This window comes from Pararge aegeria, chromosome 8 (genome assembly GCF_905163445.1).
Source record: "Pararge aegeria chromosome 8, ilParAegt1.1, whole genome shotgun sequence".
NCBI lineage: Eukaryota > Metazoa > Arthropoda > Insecta > Lepidoptera > Nymphalidae > Pararge > Pararge aegeria.
The window spans coordinates 3,645,041-3,664,649 of NC_053187.1; the positions used below are offsets into that span (position 1 = coordinate 3,645,041).

General features: G+C 36.1%; 1 protein-coding gene across 1 annotated transcript in view; it reads right to left on the reverse strand.

The window, feature by feature from the left end:
* Window positions 1-19,609, reverse strand: part of LOC120625902 (putative uncharacterized protein DDB_G0286901) — a 266,693-nt gene that overhangs the window by 25,412 nt on the left and 221,672 nt on the right. The window contains exon 6 of the mRNA XM_039893168.1: window positions 18,812-19,002. Within this exon, the coding sequence (XP_039749102.1) occupies window positions 18,812-19,002 (191 nt within the window). The remainder of the gene's footprint in view (window positions 1-18,811; window positions 19,003-19,609) is intronic.

The following is a 19,609-nucleotide window of genomic DNA, read 5'->3' on the forward strand; positions in this document are numbered from 1 at the left end:
TTAAGTTACTTCCCGAAAATTTAATTTTCTTCTGGTAAAGTAATTGACGGAATCGGCAAAGCTGCATTATTTTGCTTGCGTTTATTACGCTGCACTTTCCTGCTCCAACACCGGAGCATCCTCGACCTCAGGAGATTTTGACGTTATGATAAAAAAATTGCTAAGAAACGTGCGTAGAAGCACATTTTGGAAGAACTTTGGTATGTAGTGTATAGCTGTTGAAGGAATTATAAACTACAACGTGTGTATTGTCCTGGTTTTCCCGGGCATTAACTTATTTGTCAATGTATATTTCAGTCAATATAATTTAGTTCTGAGATTTCTTAAATCCCTAAGTAAACCTATTTGAGAGGTATAAGGGTGGCACGATATCCTTTTCTACAGGGAACATTTTTAAAAGGATAGATAGATACAACCGATCGGGGTTTTGTTACACCACTCAAGTAATATAGTAACGTACTAAAAACTAACGTATATTAAAGTACATTCTCTTTAATAATAAAAATAAAAGTTTTGATTGGCCGATTGATGTAGTGGGCAGAGACCCTGCTTTCGAGTCTAAGCCTGTGGGTCCGATTCCCACAATGCTTTATTATGTATAAACGCTTCATGAGTGCCTGCGATAGTTTGGAGACATTCTGAATTTCAAAAAAAAATGATTATTTTTCAATTTTAATTTGAACACAAGCTACGCTTACTTTGGGGCTAGGTGGCGATGTGTGTATTGTTGTAGTTTATTTATTAATTATTTCTTTTTGTATAAGAATTTGCAGCACTGACAACATCCTAATAATGTAGGTATATTTTGTTAGGTATTTTGTCATATTTTAAACTGACAATCATGTTTAATTTGTTGGAGGGCCGTGCCAAATGGATTTTACGCCCTTCATTAGTTCTACGTTTCCCGTTACGCTTTTATAACTTAATGTGTACAAAAAGCCGATTAGTTGAGTCGATAAATACCTTATTTGCACCGATGTTAGTTGTTGGAAAACGTCTTTGTGAAATACTCGTAGGTTTTTACCTTGGATTTTAGACGCAATATTTCACCTCATTACGAATTGCTAGTTACCTTTAGTTAATTTCACGAACATTTAACCTAAATGTCCATTGAGCTAAGTTACACTGTTAATTACAAGATTCGATTATATTAACAAGGATTGTACCTATATAGCCTCAATAATCCAGAGGTTTGCTAAAGTTTAAAAGGTCGTATGTTCAAATCCCACCCATTCCAATCATAGTACATATACCTTGTGCAATCATTAGAGTGTAAGTAAAAATTGTACATGTATATCATTATTATTTTTTTCATTTCTTTTTTCCCTCATTATAATTTAGTCAGTTAATTTTTCAAAAGTTTGTTAGTAAGACCATACATACAGGGACAACACTGCCACCTGTAACGTAGTTTGAACTACCGCAGCACACAGGGCTTCACATTAACGAAATGTATACGTTTTTGATTAAATAAAGATATTATTTTTATATAGATATTGTGATGGGTACTGTAAGTGACCCGTTTTATAACAGTGTTGTAAGGCTAAGCTCTACATAAGAGTGATTATTATTAGAATGGACAAGCTCTGTCCATAGTTTTATCCTCGCCGAATTTCAAGCAAAGATATTAATAGCAAGAAAGATAGTACAAGATAGTCAAAAAACTTGCTAACTTGAAAGCTAATAAAATCAGACCGAAAATAGAACGTTGAAAATTGAAAACGCTTCTGTTTTAATACTAAAATATTAATCATTGAAGCTCGTCTTCTTACCAACTTGGATAAGTTTTAGGTTTTAAAAAAAGCTACCGTTTTTACTCACGAAGTGTGATTCCGAGCTATTGAAAAAGCCAATTTCTTCGTGCTTAACATCAAAAAAGGATTATAAGTGAAGAAATATCTTAGGTTAAATAAGAACACACATATTATAAGATACACCTATTCAGACTTTTTCTGCTAGACTTAGTTTGGAACTTCAAAAGTAGCACTTATTTATTGGAATCTAAAATAAAAAAAACTAAATCATCATTAGCAAGAAAGTAACCGGTTAAGTCAATAAATAAAACTGATGACACCAAATTAGTTCGAAATAGAAAAGCGAAGTGAGCAGCGAAAGTCATCGAAAGCACAAAATAATTTGAAGCAATGACTACGGTAATGAACGCCTATTTATTGAAGATGCCTCGAATTAGAAACACAGTCTTTACGTTACTAGGTGAAACAAATTGGTTTAGGTAGCTAGGTGGCAGAACAATATAAATCACTAGAGATTCCGTAATTGTAGGTTACTGTTTAATTTTTTACATCATTAATAGATTTTTTAAATAAGATACTTCTTCTTACCCCAGAAGAATACACAATAGAATTATGTATTCTTCCGGGGTAAGAAGTCTCCAGGATTTTTGCAGTAACAAATGTAACAAAGTTTATCTTCTTAAAGTCGTATACAAAGTATCTTTGTCTGTCTCAAGAATGCAAGCTATCTAAAGTAGTACTAAATTTCTTCAAGGTCGGTGCAAAGGTTGAGACGAATAAAAGTAATAAGCAATCAAATACTTTTCTCAGTCATACTATTAAAAGGATAAATGAAGTTGGAACCTGTTTTCAAAACGGTGCAATGGGATACGAGGTCTCAACATTTGTGATTTAAGATTAAACACAATTCGCGTTCAGTTTTACACGATAATCTACTTGAGCTTTGTAAGTTAAGACATATCTATACGTGGTTGGTTATTATTTACACTGTTTTTTTTACACAAAACAAGAAATTGAATGTTTTTCACATATACATACTTTCATGTACGTATGTAAGTTTATTTAGTCCACGACCACTTTGAAATTCCTGAACACTGATGTTTGAGATATCATTAAAAACCTTACATACCGAGTAGCACTAAATAAAATTCAATATGGTGGCTACATGGCGCCATTTGCAAATATTTAAATTCGTACGATGTTCGGCAGTTTTGTTTTAATATACCTATAATTATTACTAAAGTTAATTTATTTCAACATTTATTCATCATCATCATCATCATCTCTTAGGTAAAAATTGTGTAGAACTCGAAAGCAGATAAATTCCTGAAGATGTTTTACTTCACCATCAAAAGTGTATTTAAATTTATATTAAAACCGCGCATAACTCCGTAAAATAGAAGTGCGTTCTGGGGATCGGACTCGGTCTCTTCGGAAGGGAAACGAAGGCCCACTTGGCTAAGTATTATTAATACTTTCCTTACGTTTCTATAAATACAAATGGTATTGAGCATTACAAATCGGTTCTCTAACAGTAGAGATCTCTCTAAATCTGTATCGAACTGTTTCCGAATGTAAATAATTTTATTATGTCCGAACGATAGATAGCAGATGTAAAATTACCATTTTTACTACCCCTTTTGAGTGCACGCGACTTACATAAGACTGCACCACGGCACCAATAGGTGAATACATTAGCCTGGATTAGTTAGATAAAGCTCAGGTTTCACTGTAATGTCTACATTTTATTACAATGCTCCGTAATAAAACTGCATTCCTGCAATCGGAATGTTGAGTTTATTATTATCACTAGAACTGATAATGACTTGGAATTATTGTCTCTAGAATAATTTCCGACGTTCACCTTCAAATACAGAAGTACTAAAAACCTATCTCTTAATAAATAAAATTATCACACTGAGTTATTTTTAAAACATGAATGAGATACGATGTTATTAGGAGCAACGAGCGAGGTGGGCGGTAGGTACAAACTATATTATAAGCACGCTCGCAATTTTGGCGCCGTTTTCGAGTATAAAATTACTGTAACGTCAAAGAAAAATAGACCTAATTTAACTAGTTTTAGAGTCGAGAATTCATCAAATTAGAGTGACTATTAGAAAAATTACGAAAATGCCTTACTCCGTGGTTGCGTGAAAAAAGAATGCATGTAATAACAGATAAAAGTTTTGCACCGATTATACTATAAGTATGAATAATAAGGATGGACTCCATAATGTTACACAACATATTAAGGAAAATAAAAATAATGCATTCTTATGATGCCTTCTTATGAGTTGAAAACAACGAAGATATGTAATCACTTAGGCGTCTCGTAGGATGTTTGATTTTATTATAGTGCTAGTTGCAAAGAAAAAAAAAACTATTATAAAGTGATTAGCATGACAGCAAATTCAACAACATCTAATGCCCGTTTTCACTAAACTTAGGAATCGCCTTAAACGAATTCCTAATGATTTAGGCGATGTCTTAAGAAAAAAACGTTCCGCCTACTCTTAGGTGATAGCTATTGGTGTGAAATTGTTATATGAATAGAAATCTCCTTAGATTGGCGTTACTTAGTAAGGTGTTTATTTGTTTGTCGTTAGTGAAAGCGGGCATAAACGACATAAACATCGATCACATAGACAAAACTAGTAGCATGATGGACAATGGTGGAAGTTGAACCTAAGTAGCAAGAAGTAAGTTATAACGTTATTAGGGCTGTATAATGTGAACTGGTTGTGACTGCAAGTCAATCGATTGCGTTGCCAAAGCCAGCATTCATGGAAGTCATAACTGAAAGAAGATGGGTATACGACTTCGGAGGTTTTGATTTGGCATTGCCGGTCATTGGAGAGCACGTTTTGGCGTAAGCCAAAAATTATTCTGCATTAGAAAACCGATATCTAGTTAAGAACAAATTCTCGAGTATCAATCAGTCTACTTAGAACCGATCTTGAGGACCGGTTGTTAGATCGATATCCATTTATTATTATGAGAAAAGAAGTAACAGTTAGTTACCTAAGCCCAACAAACTTAAATGACTTATATATTAATTTCTGCGTTATGGTTTCCTTTCAAATTGGGGCTTTCAAATTGGAGGTTCTCAAATTGGGGCCTGAAAATGCGGTGAAATGGTTCCAGTAAAGGATGGTACGGCAGTGTTTGCTTCACGCTCGACTTTGCGGTGGCACTGTCGTGCCCCCCCGATTAGAATACTTTTGGGTCAAACATTGAAAGAATTCTGGGAAAGAGAAAACCTATGCCCATCCATCAGACATTAGATATAATTGAGGCTAATGATTTTAGAGTTTAAACTTTCGTAAGGGATTTTTTTTTATAAAGTAATAATTTATAGAATATTCAGATGGGTCTATGGGATTAACACAGCAATACTGCTGACTACTTAAAATAAGTAATTCAATTAAAGGTATACAAAAAATTACCGGTTGATATCTTGGAGATGTCTGTATAAAAGTTCTGAGTTTGTATTAAGCCAAAGCTTATAGAAAAGTCCTATCATAGTATTAAGGATTACGTAAACGAAGAAAAACTTGGGTGTGAATTATTGGTCTAACCAGGTTCTTAATTATTTTCAAATAGATAAAAGAACACCCGGCTAAGTTTATTGTGGGCTTCTGCTTAGACCAGGGCGCGTTTGGAACCCTCGTAGCTTTAGTTTTAAGTTTACGAATGTAGTTATCGCAATCACTACTAGCATGTAAACAGTTTGTATGTACCTAATGTATGCATCAAAATAGCCATCTATGTGCCTATTTAAATAAAGTAATATTAACAGCACAAATTAGCATGGCGGTTATACTTACTCGGACGAGCTCTGACACTAAAAGTTTACTACTTACTGCTAAACTGGATTTTTTTTTTTTTTTTTTAAAGTAAAATGTGGAATGGATAAAGATGATGAAAAGCTATAACTAGAACCATTATACAGCCACAATACGGTTTTAACTCTTAATGATAACTTCATGCTAATTGGGAAACCGTGTTTTTGGAAGCGAACTGTCAACGACTCACTTTGGTACTTGTTCGTAAGAAGTGAAGACTGGTCCGTACGTCGTTGGTAGTGGGGTCAAAAGTTTTCCTTGTCTTCGGAATCGCTTTCGTTCCGGTCCCGGTACCACGTCGATACGGCCTCAACACGGGCTCGCTCCGCCTTCTGGGCGGCGTGCGCTTTAAGGTGAAGGCATTCACTATAACATTTGATAGCTGCATTTTTACTGTCACTAGTATTAGTCCCAATCATGGGGAATAGGGTGGAATGGCCTTATATAGGACAGATCACTTGTCTGGCAATGGCAGGCATACCCCTCCATAAATAATAATGTGAGATGGTGATCACAAAAAAAACCCGGCTAAGTTTGTTGTGGGCTTCTACTTAAACCAGGACGCGTTTGGAACCCTCGTAGCTTTAGTTTTTTTATTTTACGAATATGGTTATCGCCACCATCTCACTACCGTGTAATTCTCATGTACGCATCAAAAGTGCCACCTATGAATAAAAATATTTTTGACTTTGACTTTGACTTTTTGACTAAATACAATACAATCACTAGTATTCCATACTTCCATTCTGATATAATTAACTATATAAATTTAATATACATATATTATAAATAAAATGGAATATAAATTGTTCTGCTTTAAAATTTTCTTAACACTACAAGCACGCTCTTGCTTTTGTATAGTTATTAATATAAACAAACAAGTAGGAAGTAAGACTGCGGCCAACCGCATTAAGTTTAGTGTGCCGAGCTAAGAGTGTAAACGTTTAGGCCTTAAGAAAAGTGGTCACAATTTATTACAGAAATTTTATGAGTTTCTTTTTAAACTACCACAGCTGAAAGTTTAAAATAGGCACTTAAAATATACTAAGTATTTAATACCTCGGAATAAGCGTAACATTATTATTTATTTTAGGTACCTACCAATAATTTTTTTATCTTGTGCGTGCAATGCTTTCAACAACAAATATTGTGAGACGGACATTTTTCATGGCAAAATTGGCACTTTTAGGAAATTTATGTATGTGTAATAGCACTGTTTGTTTCCCTTGAAAAGCTAATAAATAAAAATAAATAAATGAAATATTTAGTAGCAAAAATAATCTATGTACCAAAAACGCAGCGAGCTATCCAACGCTTTAACTGTAACTATGCCAAATTTGTGCCGTGCGGTTACGGCCGATCATAATACAGATGTCACTTCCTCTTCTCACGGGTCTCGTACGAGGCGACTAAGGTAATATAACGAAGAACGGGCAGTAGCGTCATGTGTGCTTTTACTGCCATTTACAGCGATCACTTTGGGAACAGTAGATGGAAGTGTGGTGATTACGGACAAAGATGAGAGAGATCTTTATGAGATGGTGACAATGTCAAGGGTTAAAAAATTACGTTGATCTGTTTCTACGTTGCTGCGTGAATCTTATAGCTAACATGTGTACAACGTTTTTGTACAATTACAATCGGTAATGAGCAAAGGTTTACTAACAATGATCCGGTTGCGTGAAAGCTGTCAACCAAATTAAGTGCATACAATGTGCCGGTAGTACCTACAATGTTACCTGTATAGTTGATACTGCTTTCTAATGCCCCGATAGTGCCTAGCTGGTTTAACGGTTAGAATATTCGACTATGGATCACGAGATCCTGGCTTTTATTTCCGTGCGAAAAATTAAATAGTTGGAAAATCAAAAAGTGCATGCCTCATAATCTCATTAATTACAACAAAATTGAGATTATTTGTAAATAATAATTAAACTAAATCTAATTATACCGTGAAAAGTAATAGGCAATTAATAATAATTAATTAATTAATTAATTAAGAGTGTTCTAGAAAGGCAGCTGCCAGAGAGGTCGACAAATAGTCAAGCGTGCCACAACCCTTAAGTGACGACCCCGACCGCTCTGCCAAGAGCGAACCGACTGAGAAAAAGAAGGCAAGCTTAATTATAATCTTAATTCTATTCCTCAAAATACTGAAGCCTATAAAAAAAACCAGCTCGATAAGTGAAGTATTTCGCTCGTTATCGTGACCACAAGATATGGGATCCGCACATACAGACACACGGACGTCCAAGACAGAACTTTTTTAAATAATTTTTTAATTAGTTTAAATAATAAAAAGGGATTTAAAAATATCATGAGTGTTAAAAATATTGTTTTTTCTCAACATTTGTCTATTTATTTTCACTTATAAAAGCAATAAAGAATAAAAAAAAGTGACATTTTAAGTTGGTGAATCACTCGGTGTGCGTAAACTGACAGTAATACCCGCTTCGCTTATGATGCGTGCAAAAGGCATTCATGTTTTATAACCGGGGATAGCCTAGTGGGTAAGGCTTCCGCTTTCGTTTCGTGGAGACCGAGTTCAACTTTTCAGAGTTAAGTGCGTTTTTAATTTAAGAAATTTAAAGATTTCTTTAAACGATGAAGGAAAACATCTTGGGGAAACCTGCATGCCGGAGAGTTCTTCATAACATTCTCAAGGGAGTGAGAAATCTACCAATGAGAGTAAGAAGTCACTTGGCTAGCGTAGTAGACTACGGCCTAAAGCCTTCTCATTCTGAGAGGAGGTCCGTGCCCTGCAGTGGGCCGGGTTGATATTGTAATGTATGTAAAATGTTTTCTGCCATCAAATTCCTCGAGAGTAAAAATCTACTTCAACACGCTAACTTTAAGACGCTATGTCACGTTGCTATATATGGCCTAAGGTGTTTTCATTACAAACTGATCTGTTATAACTAGAACATTTTGTATTGAATAATTTGAATTTTGTTTCGGCGGCAGGCGGCCAAAAATACAGTAATTAAAGAAATTCAGATATCGCACGTGCATTTCCCAAGGGCCCTCGTAAACAATTAAAAGTCTGTAATAGATTGACCCAGTCCCACGTGAGTTGAATGCATAAGTTTCAATGCAAATAATGAGCGAATGAGTGAATATTTTCGTTATCGCATGGAAAGTGCTAAGAAATCTGTAAAGGTATCCGGCTTCTTTACATATCGAGACTTTGGCATTAGAATACGAAATCGGCTAATTGCGACTCCACGGATCTCAGAGTTCCGTAAAAGTACTTAATTTCTCTAAAGCGGTGGTAGCCTAGTGGGCTCTTTGAGCTCTTTGAGGGCACCGAGTTTGATCTCAGACCAGCACCTCTGACTTTTCAGGGTTATCTGAGATTCAAGCAATTTAATATCACTTGAAGTTACGGTTAAGGGAAACATCGTCGGGAAACCTGCATGCCTGAGAGATCTTCTAATTATCCCAATGGCCTGTGAAGTCAACCAATCCACACTTGACTAGCGTGGTGGACTACGGTTTACACCCATCTCATTCTGAGAGGAGACTGTTGGGAGGAGGCTCTCCGACACTTTAATCCACTCTTCGAGTCGAGCATAAGCACACGGGTGTAAATAATATGCAAATGGTATTCGTGTATCGCGAATGATACTGTAATCTCCATCAGATTGATACCCCCTTTCCATCTAGCTTATACCATGTAATGTTACATACCATAAACCAATAGATGTCTACGGCACACAATTTTCTCACAAGCAAGAGTATAGTGAAAACATAACCATCAATGTTTGATGAACTTTTTCATAGCATTTCCTGCGAACACTTTCGATTCGGACGGGAGCTCCCAAGGAAAGTGATGTCGGGAAAGACGCTTCACTTTCAACTTAGCTGTCATCTCTAATTTGACAGTAATGGCATGTCATTAGCGATGACCGCTCGCGATTTTCCCGCCTGTGCTGCTGAATCAATCAGCGAGGGAAAACTATTATAATTATTATGACAGCGACACAGAGTGGATATTAATGATGCGAGAGTTTTTTTTGAGGTATTAAAAATGAAGGTTTAAGGTATCCTGGTCTTAAGTGGAAGTATTTTAAGGTGTAGGCTTGCTAGACAAAGTCCTCTATTATAGAAGATATAATGTCACATTGTCACGATTTCAAGGTGAGTTGATGGACTTATACACAATGTATTAAAATAAACTTATTTAGGAGCTACAAAGCTAAGTATAAATTTCCTTAAAATAAACATTTATGGAAGCAAACGGTTGAGGAGTGGGGTTTGCAGTCGGTAAGAGTCTACCACAACCTCGGCGCCTTCCATTGAAAATAGGCGTTCAACAAAATGATCCTAGCGGATGACCAATAACAAGAGCGCGCATTTGAACAGGCTTTGTGATTGGTCGCTAGCCGAACGCAAACTTTAACGCCACTAAGGTGACAATATGAACGCAGCGGTGTGGCCCTTGCTTTACTCTTTCATATTCGTCAAAGATTGATTGATATTTGAGCTTTGAAATCTTCAAGCGACTCAAGAATAATGCAGACTTTCAGTCCTATTTTCAACAGTGGACAGGTTTTAAAGTTCTGGCCGTGGCTAGTTACCAACCAACCGACAAAGACGTGTCCCCGAGAGATTTAGCGTTCCGGCACGATGACACGTAGAACCGATTAGGGGTATGGTTTTCACATAAACTGCCATACCCCTAACATGTTAGCCCGCTGCCATCTTAGGCCACGGCATCGCTTTACAGCAGGTGAGATACCAGTCCAGTACTAACTAATGTAGTGGAATCAATTCAAGCGAGAATTATGTAAAACGAAATGTTATTTTGCTAAATGTCGATTTATACGCAACATCGGTAAAACTCACTAAAACTTTTAAATCTTACAGACTATACACCTTATCTTCAAGAAGAAGTATAAGTCGTGCAAACAAAAAAGGGTGCTAATGGAAAATTGGTGAAAATAATAATTACTTGTGTGTAAAATTGGCTATTATTTTATAATATGGCAATATTATAAAATTGCGAATTGAACCGCGTGATTCGTGCGTGAAATCAGTGTTTTCCGGCTCTTTTTAGCTATAACTACATATATGAAGACAACAACAGCGATTCTTGTGTCATAAAAGAAAGGCAACCGAACAAACAATCATATTTTCGCAATATTAAAATAACTTCCTGTCGTGTTTTTAGGTAGCAACGATCGATGTTATTCGCCAAGAATTAGTAAAAGTGTAAAAAGTTTCATATTTATCCAAAATAAATCACTATATATTAATTAGTTTATCATTAGTATTAAACATAGTCTTATAAATATAACCACACTCCTTTGCATTTAGTTTTAAGATTTGTCGAACGTGCAAGTAGCTCGTTAGCGTACCTTTTACGTGACTTTACCTTTAAAAGTCCCTATGTTTTTTGCACCTAACACATCTGTCACGTCAACCGCGCGTTATCTTAACACCGAACACAAATCTAATGACTCTTATCCCTTCCTGATAAAGACGGTTATCGCGTGCGTCAAAGATATAATGGTGTAAAGATTGATTAGAGCCGTTTCCTGCCTTACGGACTGACTTTCCACTGATCTCTTTACTTACATACTGGTTTTGAGTGACAACTTCATTTTGCATCTGTTTAGACCTTTATGGTGTTGAGGATATGACTCATTTTTGCATGGGCAATCTGCAAGTTAGGGTTTGATGTGTGTGGCCTTGCTAGGCCGTAAATACTTGTATTACGGCTGAATAGTGCTAGAGCTAGTGCTAATACAAATCTTTAGTAACGATAAACAAATAACTGTATCATTGATTTAGTGGCAAGAAAATTTAACCACAGAGTATAAGAGCAATATCTATATCCTTGTTATTCAGATATATATACATGTAAATATTTATAACTTTTCTGTTATATTTTATTATTGTATATAACTATAAATTATTATGTAGAATATTGTATATATATGTAGATGTTTTGTATATTTTGGTATTAATCATTAATCTCTCTATACTACATAATAAAATAATCTTACTCACAACTTGAAGTCGCTGGAAGAGACCTCTTATCGGACGTTAAGCTGTCGGCCCCAGTTATTGTCACTAAGATTTGATAATAATGTATAAAGCCCGCCAACCAACATTGGAGCAGCGTGGAGCATGAGAGCTCTTAATCTCTCTCTTCTATGAGAAAGAAGGCCTAAGACTGAGGATAATTAGAGTAAAGTTTTAGCATATGTGGTAGATTTAGCTGGTGTGGTGTATATTACTCATATTGTTATAGATAAAATATTAAATTTAAAGATAAAGTCAAAGTCGCTGTAAAAAGAATAAACGCAGTAACAGCTGAAAACCTTATAGAGACCTTATATAAAATATCAGAACGTAAACCGCTAAGCAGTTTCTGGCGTTTGGAAACATCGTCAAACTCTTAAAAGAAAACATATATATATAAATAAAATAATTTAATAAAAAGGTTACTTCAATACACACATCACTAACTTACCCCAAAGTAAGCGTAGCTCGGGTTATATGTACTAAGATTCATCACTCAAAAGAATTTCCAATTGTGGGACTCGAACCCACAGCCCTGGACTCAGAAAGCAAGGTCACTGCCCACTGCGCCAAGCGGCCGTCTCATATATAAGAATCTGTTGGCACTTGACAGCCCATGAATGGCATACACCTAATCTTCTTCGGTCAAGGCTCCTCTGAAGTGGCACCAATTTAGGTAATACAGTTCTTTCCCATGCCTGCGCGAGATCTTAGTAACCATGTCATTTAAGATATTATACTACCCACAGTGAAATAAGTCAATTAAAATAATCCAAGCCGTGACACTCAAACACTGAATAAATAAAATAACCATCTTAAATTTTACAATGGCTCACCCAAAAGATTATAATGTGATCACTTCCATGCCTATCAATCATATACGGTCAACAATCAAGTGCAGTGATAGAGCAATCATACAGTAAGGTAAAGCTTTTTATATTTATAACAAATTACTGAAACCAATTTCTTATACAGATACGGCAATGTACCTACCCTTTACACACGTTTCGCTCCGAAACCGGAGAGAAATGTGAGGAGATGTTGACTCTACAATTAATAATTGTTAAGTTTCTTAGTGTACATTGCCGAGGATCTGTTTGATGTGGAGTATAAGGATTGAAGAAATTATAAATTACACCATACAGATTCTCCTTTTCGCGGAGTATAGCAAATTAAGCTTAATTTTCATAATACATCATGGAATACCGCAAAGTAACACCTGCTTCTATGCAATATTTAAAACCGATTTCGATACTTCCCTATTTTTTTTTTATAAAAAAAAAATATTTATAGACACTACCCAAACCGCTGCGTGCAAACTTGAGTTCTAAACTACACTTATTTCACTATAAATTTGCACTTTGTATACAATTTGAAAGTGAAATTTTAAGGTCACGTTTAGACACAATTCATTCCTTGAGAAAGAAGAAAGATAAAACAAGGAATGAGTTGAGTACAGTAAGAGTACATTCTCAAATTGCACATTATCAGCAGTAATGTGTCTACGATTTCAATTAGAATGTATTAAGGAAAATTTCTTAAGCGGCAATTCTGCGCGCTTGGTATATTTTGGTACGACATTGTCCCTTTCTCTTTCTCTCTCTTTGACGTTCGTAAAATTTCTTACTTCAGTACCTAACGTTATGCGGCCGATTTTTTTTGTATGTATGTGTATGTTATATTGTGTATACACAATATCGCAAAATGCTTCTTTCTCAACTGTAAGATGGTTAAGCTGTGACTAAATCGTACAATCTACCGGAGTAAATCGGATTTATTTTATAGCGACTGTGCCGTTGTACACATATTTCACAATACCGCTAAGATTCCCAAACAAATTGACGAAGTCACGAACTCGTGTGACCGCGACGACCTTTGCTTTCCGGATATAGAACAATGTCACAAATAAATCCACAGTTCACTGGTGACCTACCAGGAGATAAGAAATTTATTTCATTAATCTAAAATAGGTAATGGTTTACCGATTAGATCACGCATAACATTATCATGTTTTACTATCGAGTCCGCAAGGATTAATGTTGGGTGCCGTTTTTGACCTACGACTCTGTTCAGTGGTCCTTTTTGATTATTCGATTGATATTATTTCATCCTATACACACACTTGCCGTGTGGTGAACGGCAGATCAGAATTCAGTAGTAACCACCCCTCCTCTTTCCGCGGGTGTCGTACGAGGCGACTAAGGGAACATAACGGAGAACGGACACCAGCGTCTTTTGGGCGATTACTATTACATCTAATGCGATCAGCAACCCGTGAGCCAAGCTACGTGACACGTGGACACTACGTGACACGTGGACGTCTTCCCGTCCAAAATCCCTCAGTGCCTGAAGTTTGTCTCCGAACAGTGCGTGTTGCGAGTGATGACTTACGGATCCGAAACGTGGTTGCTTACTATGGGATTCATAAGAAGGCTCAGAGTCACTCGGCGGGCGGTAGAGAGATCAAATGAGAAATGAGGAGATCCGTATAAGAACTATAGTTACCGACATAGCTCTGCTAGTCGCGAAGCAGGAGTGGCAATGGGCAGGGCACATAGCTCGGAGAAACGATGGACATTGGGGGTCTTAAGGTGCTCGAATGGCGATCCTGCACCGGTAAATGCAGCGTAGGTCGGCCCCCAATGAGGTGGACAGATGTCATCAGTCAAGTCTCTGGGAGTCGCTGGAGGCAAGCGGCCGAGGACCGTGGATTGTGGAACTCCCTACAAAAGACCTATGTACAGCTGTGGACGTCAATTGGTTGAAATGATGATGATGATTAGTAAACTTTAACTAGCTCCAAATTCATAGCTTCGTTCTAAGAGGAGGGCATTGTTTATTGTATGAGAATTAGCTCTGTTAAGTTTATTTTTTAACACAGGACATCCGGTCGCTAGCTATTGACTGACCGTGTGAAAACCCGTAGTTACAGAATTTAATGACGCCCCAGCTAACTTCACACCGCAAGTGTACTGCCAACTAATTATTATATACAAACATGGGCATAGGCTGGGAAATTGAGATTTAAGTACGATAGATATGGAAGAACATTATGGTTCTTTTAAACTAGTTTCATACTTGCTTTCAACTGTGGATAAATTTTAATATTTTATTACGTATTTTCATTTATTTTTTCTCATCATAACAAATTCGACTTGCAGTACATAGCGGGCCTTAACCGAATTTGCGTAACCGGCAAATACAATTTATTCCAAAAGAAGCTCTATTTTAAGTAAAAATAAACTTTCTTTTCTAAAATTACTGATTTGTCGGATACGCTAATACGGTGGTAAACGCTCGATATGATTTTCGGTATCATCAACAGCATTTACAGCTATTTGAAGTTCCATTTCTACTTTACAATCTTCAGCTAATCGAATGCAGTTTACAGGTCTATGTAGTATGTTCCCGCATAACATATTTTTTAATTATAAGTATTTTCAGAGTTAACTATTATAAATTGGTTTAGAGCAATTATAGAACGGAATTTCTGGATACTCAACAAAGATAGTGCAACCAAAGCAACGGTTTTTTAACAGTATAATTTCCAGTACATATAATTAAAACCTACTTTATCTAGCGGATGTCGTACGAGGCGACTAAAGGAATGTGACGAAGAGGCAGCGTTTTCTGTGCTACTTACAGGCACCTTTGAAGCGTTCATACTTAATATATGTTTACATAATTATAAGGGGATGGTGATTACTTCGTTCGCCAACTTAAACCTAAAGCTACGAGGGTTCCAAACGCGCCCTGGTCTAAGAAGAGTTCACAACAAACTTAGCCGGGTAATTTTTTTTTGTTATCACCATCTCACATTAAACTACAAGTAAGTAGCACCCAGTCGGGCCCAAACTACCTTTGGCCTTTAGTCCAGTATACTGTTATAGGCTATTAAATAATTCTAGGGAATACAGTAGATAAAATAATTCTAGGAAAATATCCAAGCCATAAATAAATAAATATTTGAATCTGATTTTGAATAAATAAAGAAATAATTGAACATCCCTCCATACCATATATTAATCATTCTATCTTAGTCGAAGTTCGTTCACAAAGTCCACAAACTCGCTGTCCAGCATCTTTACATTTAATGCTGCAGATTGCTGCTAAATAGTGGGTCATTACTTGAGCTGATAAATCATTATAGTTAAAGATTTCCGGTATTGTGGAAAACAATTTACCATGACGATTGATGATTTTTCATCCAATTATTCTAATAAAGTCCTAGGAACTTGGGACATAGATATTCCACGGTCGCATCTAATTTTATCTAACTCACTGATAAGCGTAACAAGATACAATGTCAGTGGCATCTCCGTAAAAGGAAGAAGTAACGGGTACGTTCATAGTCCAGATGCCCTAATTGGCAACTTGTTATGAGAAGAACGCGCATACGATTATCTTCCGCAAGTTCAAAGCCATTGCGACTATAGTGGCTTATCTGGTAGAAGGACGAGAGTATCGGTAGCGAATCTTTAAGTCTATGAAGATTTGTAGCTAACAGTAACTTTTTGGAAACAAATGACCTTTAAGTTTTTGAAAACAAACTTATCAAAAGCGGTGCCGTTAAACAAGTGAGAGAAGAGTTGATTCAAAAACTTAGTTTCATAACGGTCATCGCAATAATTGTTGTTATTGGCTAAAAACTTTTTGCTTTTTCTAAATAAGATAATTCCGAATATATTTTTAATTACTTCCAATTGTATTTCTTCAAGCAGTAACTAATATTGACAGTTGTAACTGTAGAAACTTTAGGCTTTAATTCGATCAAATCAGTCGAAGGTTGCAGTAATTTACATCTAAACATCACTTAAAGATCTATATTAATAAATGTTAGGTACTGCAGCGCACTTAAACATTTATAAACTTCTCAACAATTTGTTTACACTACACACATTAATTGCAGATTTGTGAATAAAATAATAAATAAATATACTACGACAATACACACACTGCCATCTACTCCCAAACTAAGCGTAACTTGTGTTATGGGTACTAAGATAGGTTATGAATATTTTTAGGAATAATATACATATAAACACCCAGACACTGAATAACATTCATGTTCATCACACAAACATTTTCCGGTTGTGGGAATCAAACCTTGGACTCAGAAAGCAGGGTCGCTGCCCACTGCGCCAATCGGCCGTCAAAATACAGTGTTATAACTAAATTATTTATGACGTATTGATATTCAATAATTATTAGGACATAGGATTAAGGTAATTTTGGACCTACCAATGCATAAGTTTAAAGAATGTGTTAAAACACATTTATTACAGCGAGGTTATTATACAATTGATGAGTTTCTTAATGACAAGGTTGCTTGGAAGCATCCGCCTCCGCTTTCATCTCTCACAAGATAGAAAAATGAATGTTAAAATGTAAAATGTAAATTTTTGATGTTGGAAAAGAGCAACTGCTGAGTTTCTTGCCGGCTTCTTCTCGGTAGAATCTGCCTTCCGAACCGGTGGTAGAGTCACTACACACGGACAGACTTGACGTTTCAAAAGTGCTTGTATTAGGCCTACTTGAAATAAATGAATTTTGAATTTTGAATTTTGAATTAAATAATAAGCTTTATGAAAGCTTAATATTATGCCTAAGTTATGTTATATCTCTTGAAAGCTTTACCAAAATGCCAGCAATTTCTTTGAATACATTTCAAAAGTTCATCGTCGTTATCACTATTACTTTTTGATCTGCGTCCAGCGTCTTCTCGCGACTTTTTGATGTTCTCTGCCTACGTTTTTGGGTATCTACTAACGCTACTTTTACCCATCGCCATTCCAACACTTTAGGACCCCAACGTCCAACGGTCCTCAAAGCTATGTGCCCACCCAGTGCTCTTGGCTACTCGGTAAATTTCATTTATTTATTTATTCCCATCTTACATTTTTTCATTACAGGAAAAAGTTATCCTAATACGACAATGCAGCATGTTAAGTAAATTTTAATAATATATATAACTATAACGTAAATAAAAAAAAAAAATATACATAAAAAAAAACTATAAATTGCAGCAACCGTGATTCTTCTACGGATCCCGTCATTTCTGTATCGATGTATCGATCACATAGAGAACGAAGCTGTTAATAGCAGCTTCAAAATACGAACAGCGACTTTGTAATGGAACTAACATTAATATACAACCGACAACACTAACCGACCTACTAATCTCATCAATGCCAGACGCTAATTTTACTCCTCAATTGGGACCTGCTATAATAATAATATGCTTTAAGTCATAAATTCTGAATGCAAATCGTGGAAGCCCAAAGCGTTGCGACGGTAAATCAGGGCACTGCAGGCCTGTCCTACATTTTGTTTTGTTTGCACAAGTCCACAGGAATATAGCACTTATCTGTAGGAGAGCTGGCAGATTTTCAGAGAACTATTGCCTGCACTTATGAGATTTGCAGATTTGCGGATCTGCCGGGCAGCGGTGCCAGGCGCAATTTCACGGACTTAGCTCCCCATTTCTTGACCTACGAGCGTCCGCCCAACTTTTTTGGGTGTGGCAAAGTTTACTTAATAGTATAGAAGTATACAGTCTGACTACGAGTTTTTATTTAATAGTAATCATATTATGTAAACTATCTTATTACCAGATACCTTTAAAGGACCGATTCTCGTATATATGTATGTAGCGTATATACCTAATCGAAATCTCACAAACGGCGCTAAAGATTTTCATGAAATTCAGTGTTTCGGGTAGTTTCCGGGAAAAAGTAGTTTTATCCGCATCTTCAGGCAGTAAGAAACTGCTACAATTTTTTTTTAACAAAAGAAAAGCTTTTACCCAGGTACTCATAATTACATAAAGTAATAGCGAATTATAAAAATATAATTTTAAATTCGACAAAAGATTTGTTTTGATAGATTAGGTATAGAGAGCTAGAGAGTTACGAAAGGCCTGCCTATTTTATTAACTGCAAAAAAACATAACTATAAATCCAAAATATGCAAATAAAGCGACTTTAACAATTTGTTGTTATAAATCTAGCTAAAAAAACTACATAACAAAAGTTATGGGGACAAATATATATTATTAAAAGCCTAACACAGAACTAAAGTCATAGAATTTATAGGGAACAATTCGAGAGTGTCCTTTACTGATAAAAATCAGCAGTTTATCCTCTGCCTATTTCGGATTTGATTATATTCAATACTTACCTCCGCATATAACATCAGCTAGATTGGTCTGCACGCACTGATGCGTGACGGCGCCATCTCGCACAGTGGTGATCTCCCCGTAAAGCTGGTGTAAGGCTTCTTGGTCTGACATGAGGATGGTGCGGGGAGAACTGCACTCATCCTCGGTGGAGTGATGGCGGGAGGAAGAACGGGATCGGGAACGTCGTCGCCTGTAAATAATCAAGGATTAGAATAACATAAACAAGCATTAACTTTAACAATGGTGTGTGATGGATGATGGACTGCGCCCTTAACCCTTCTCATTCTGGGAGGAAACGCAAAAACTAAGGTTGGTCGGTAATGCGTTGATAATTTTGATGATGAAACATGCATTAATGACGGCCGATTGGCGCAGTTTGCAGCATCCCTGCTTTCTGAGCCCAGGGCCGTGGGTTCGATTCCCACAACTGGAAAATGTTTGTGTGATGAGTATGAATGTTTGTCAGTTTCATATTATTCATTAAAACATTCATCAGTCGTCTTAGTACCCATAACACAAGCTACGCTTACTTTGGGGCTAGATGGCGGTGTGTGTATTGTCGTAGTATATTTATTTATTATTTATTTATTATTATAGATTCAACAGCATTACAACAAAGTCTTGATTAAGTATAGTCTATGACAAAAGAAATTAACAATCCCTTATTTATGAAGTGTGATTGTTAGTTTTCGGCTTAAAGACATTTATTTCTCAAAAAGAACACAATAGTTCACTTACATCGAGATACAAAATCTCAAAGTGCTTTACAAATGTACCATATTATTTAAAAGTAAAAA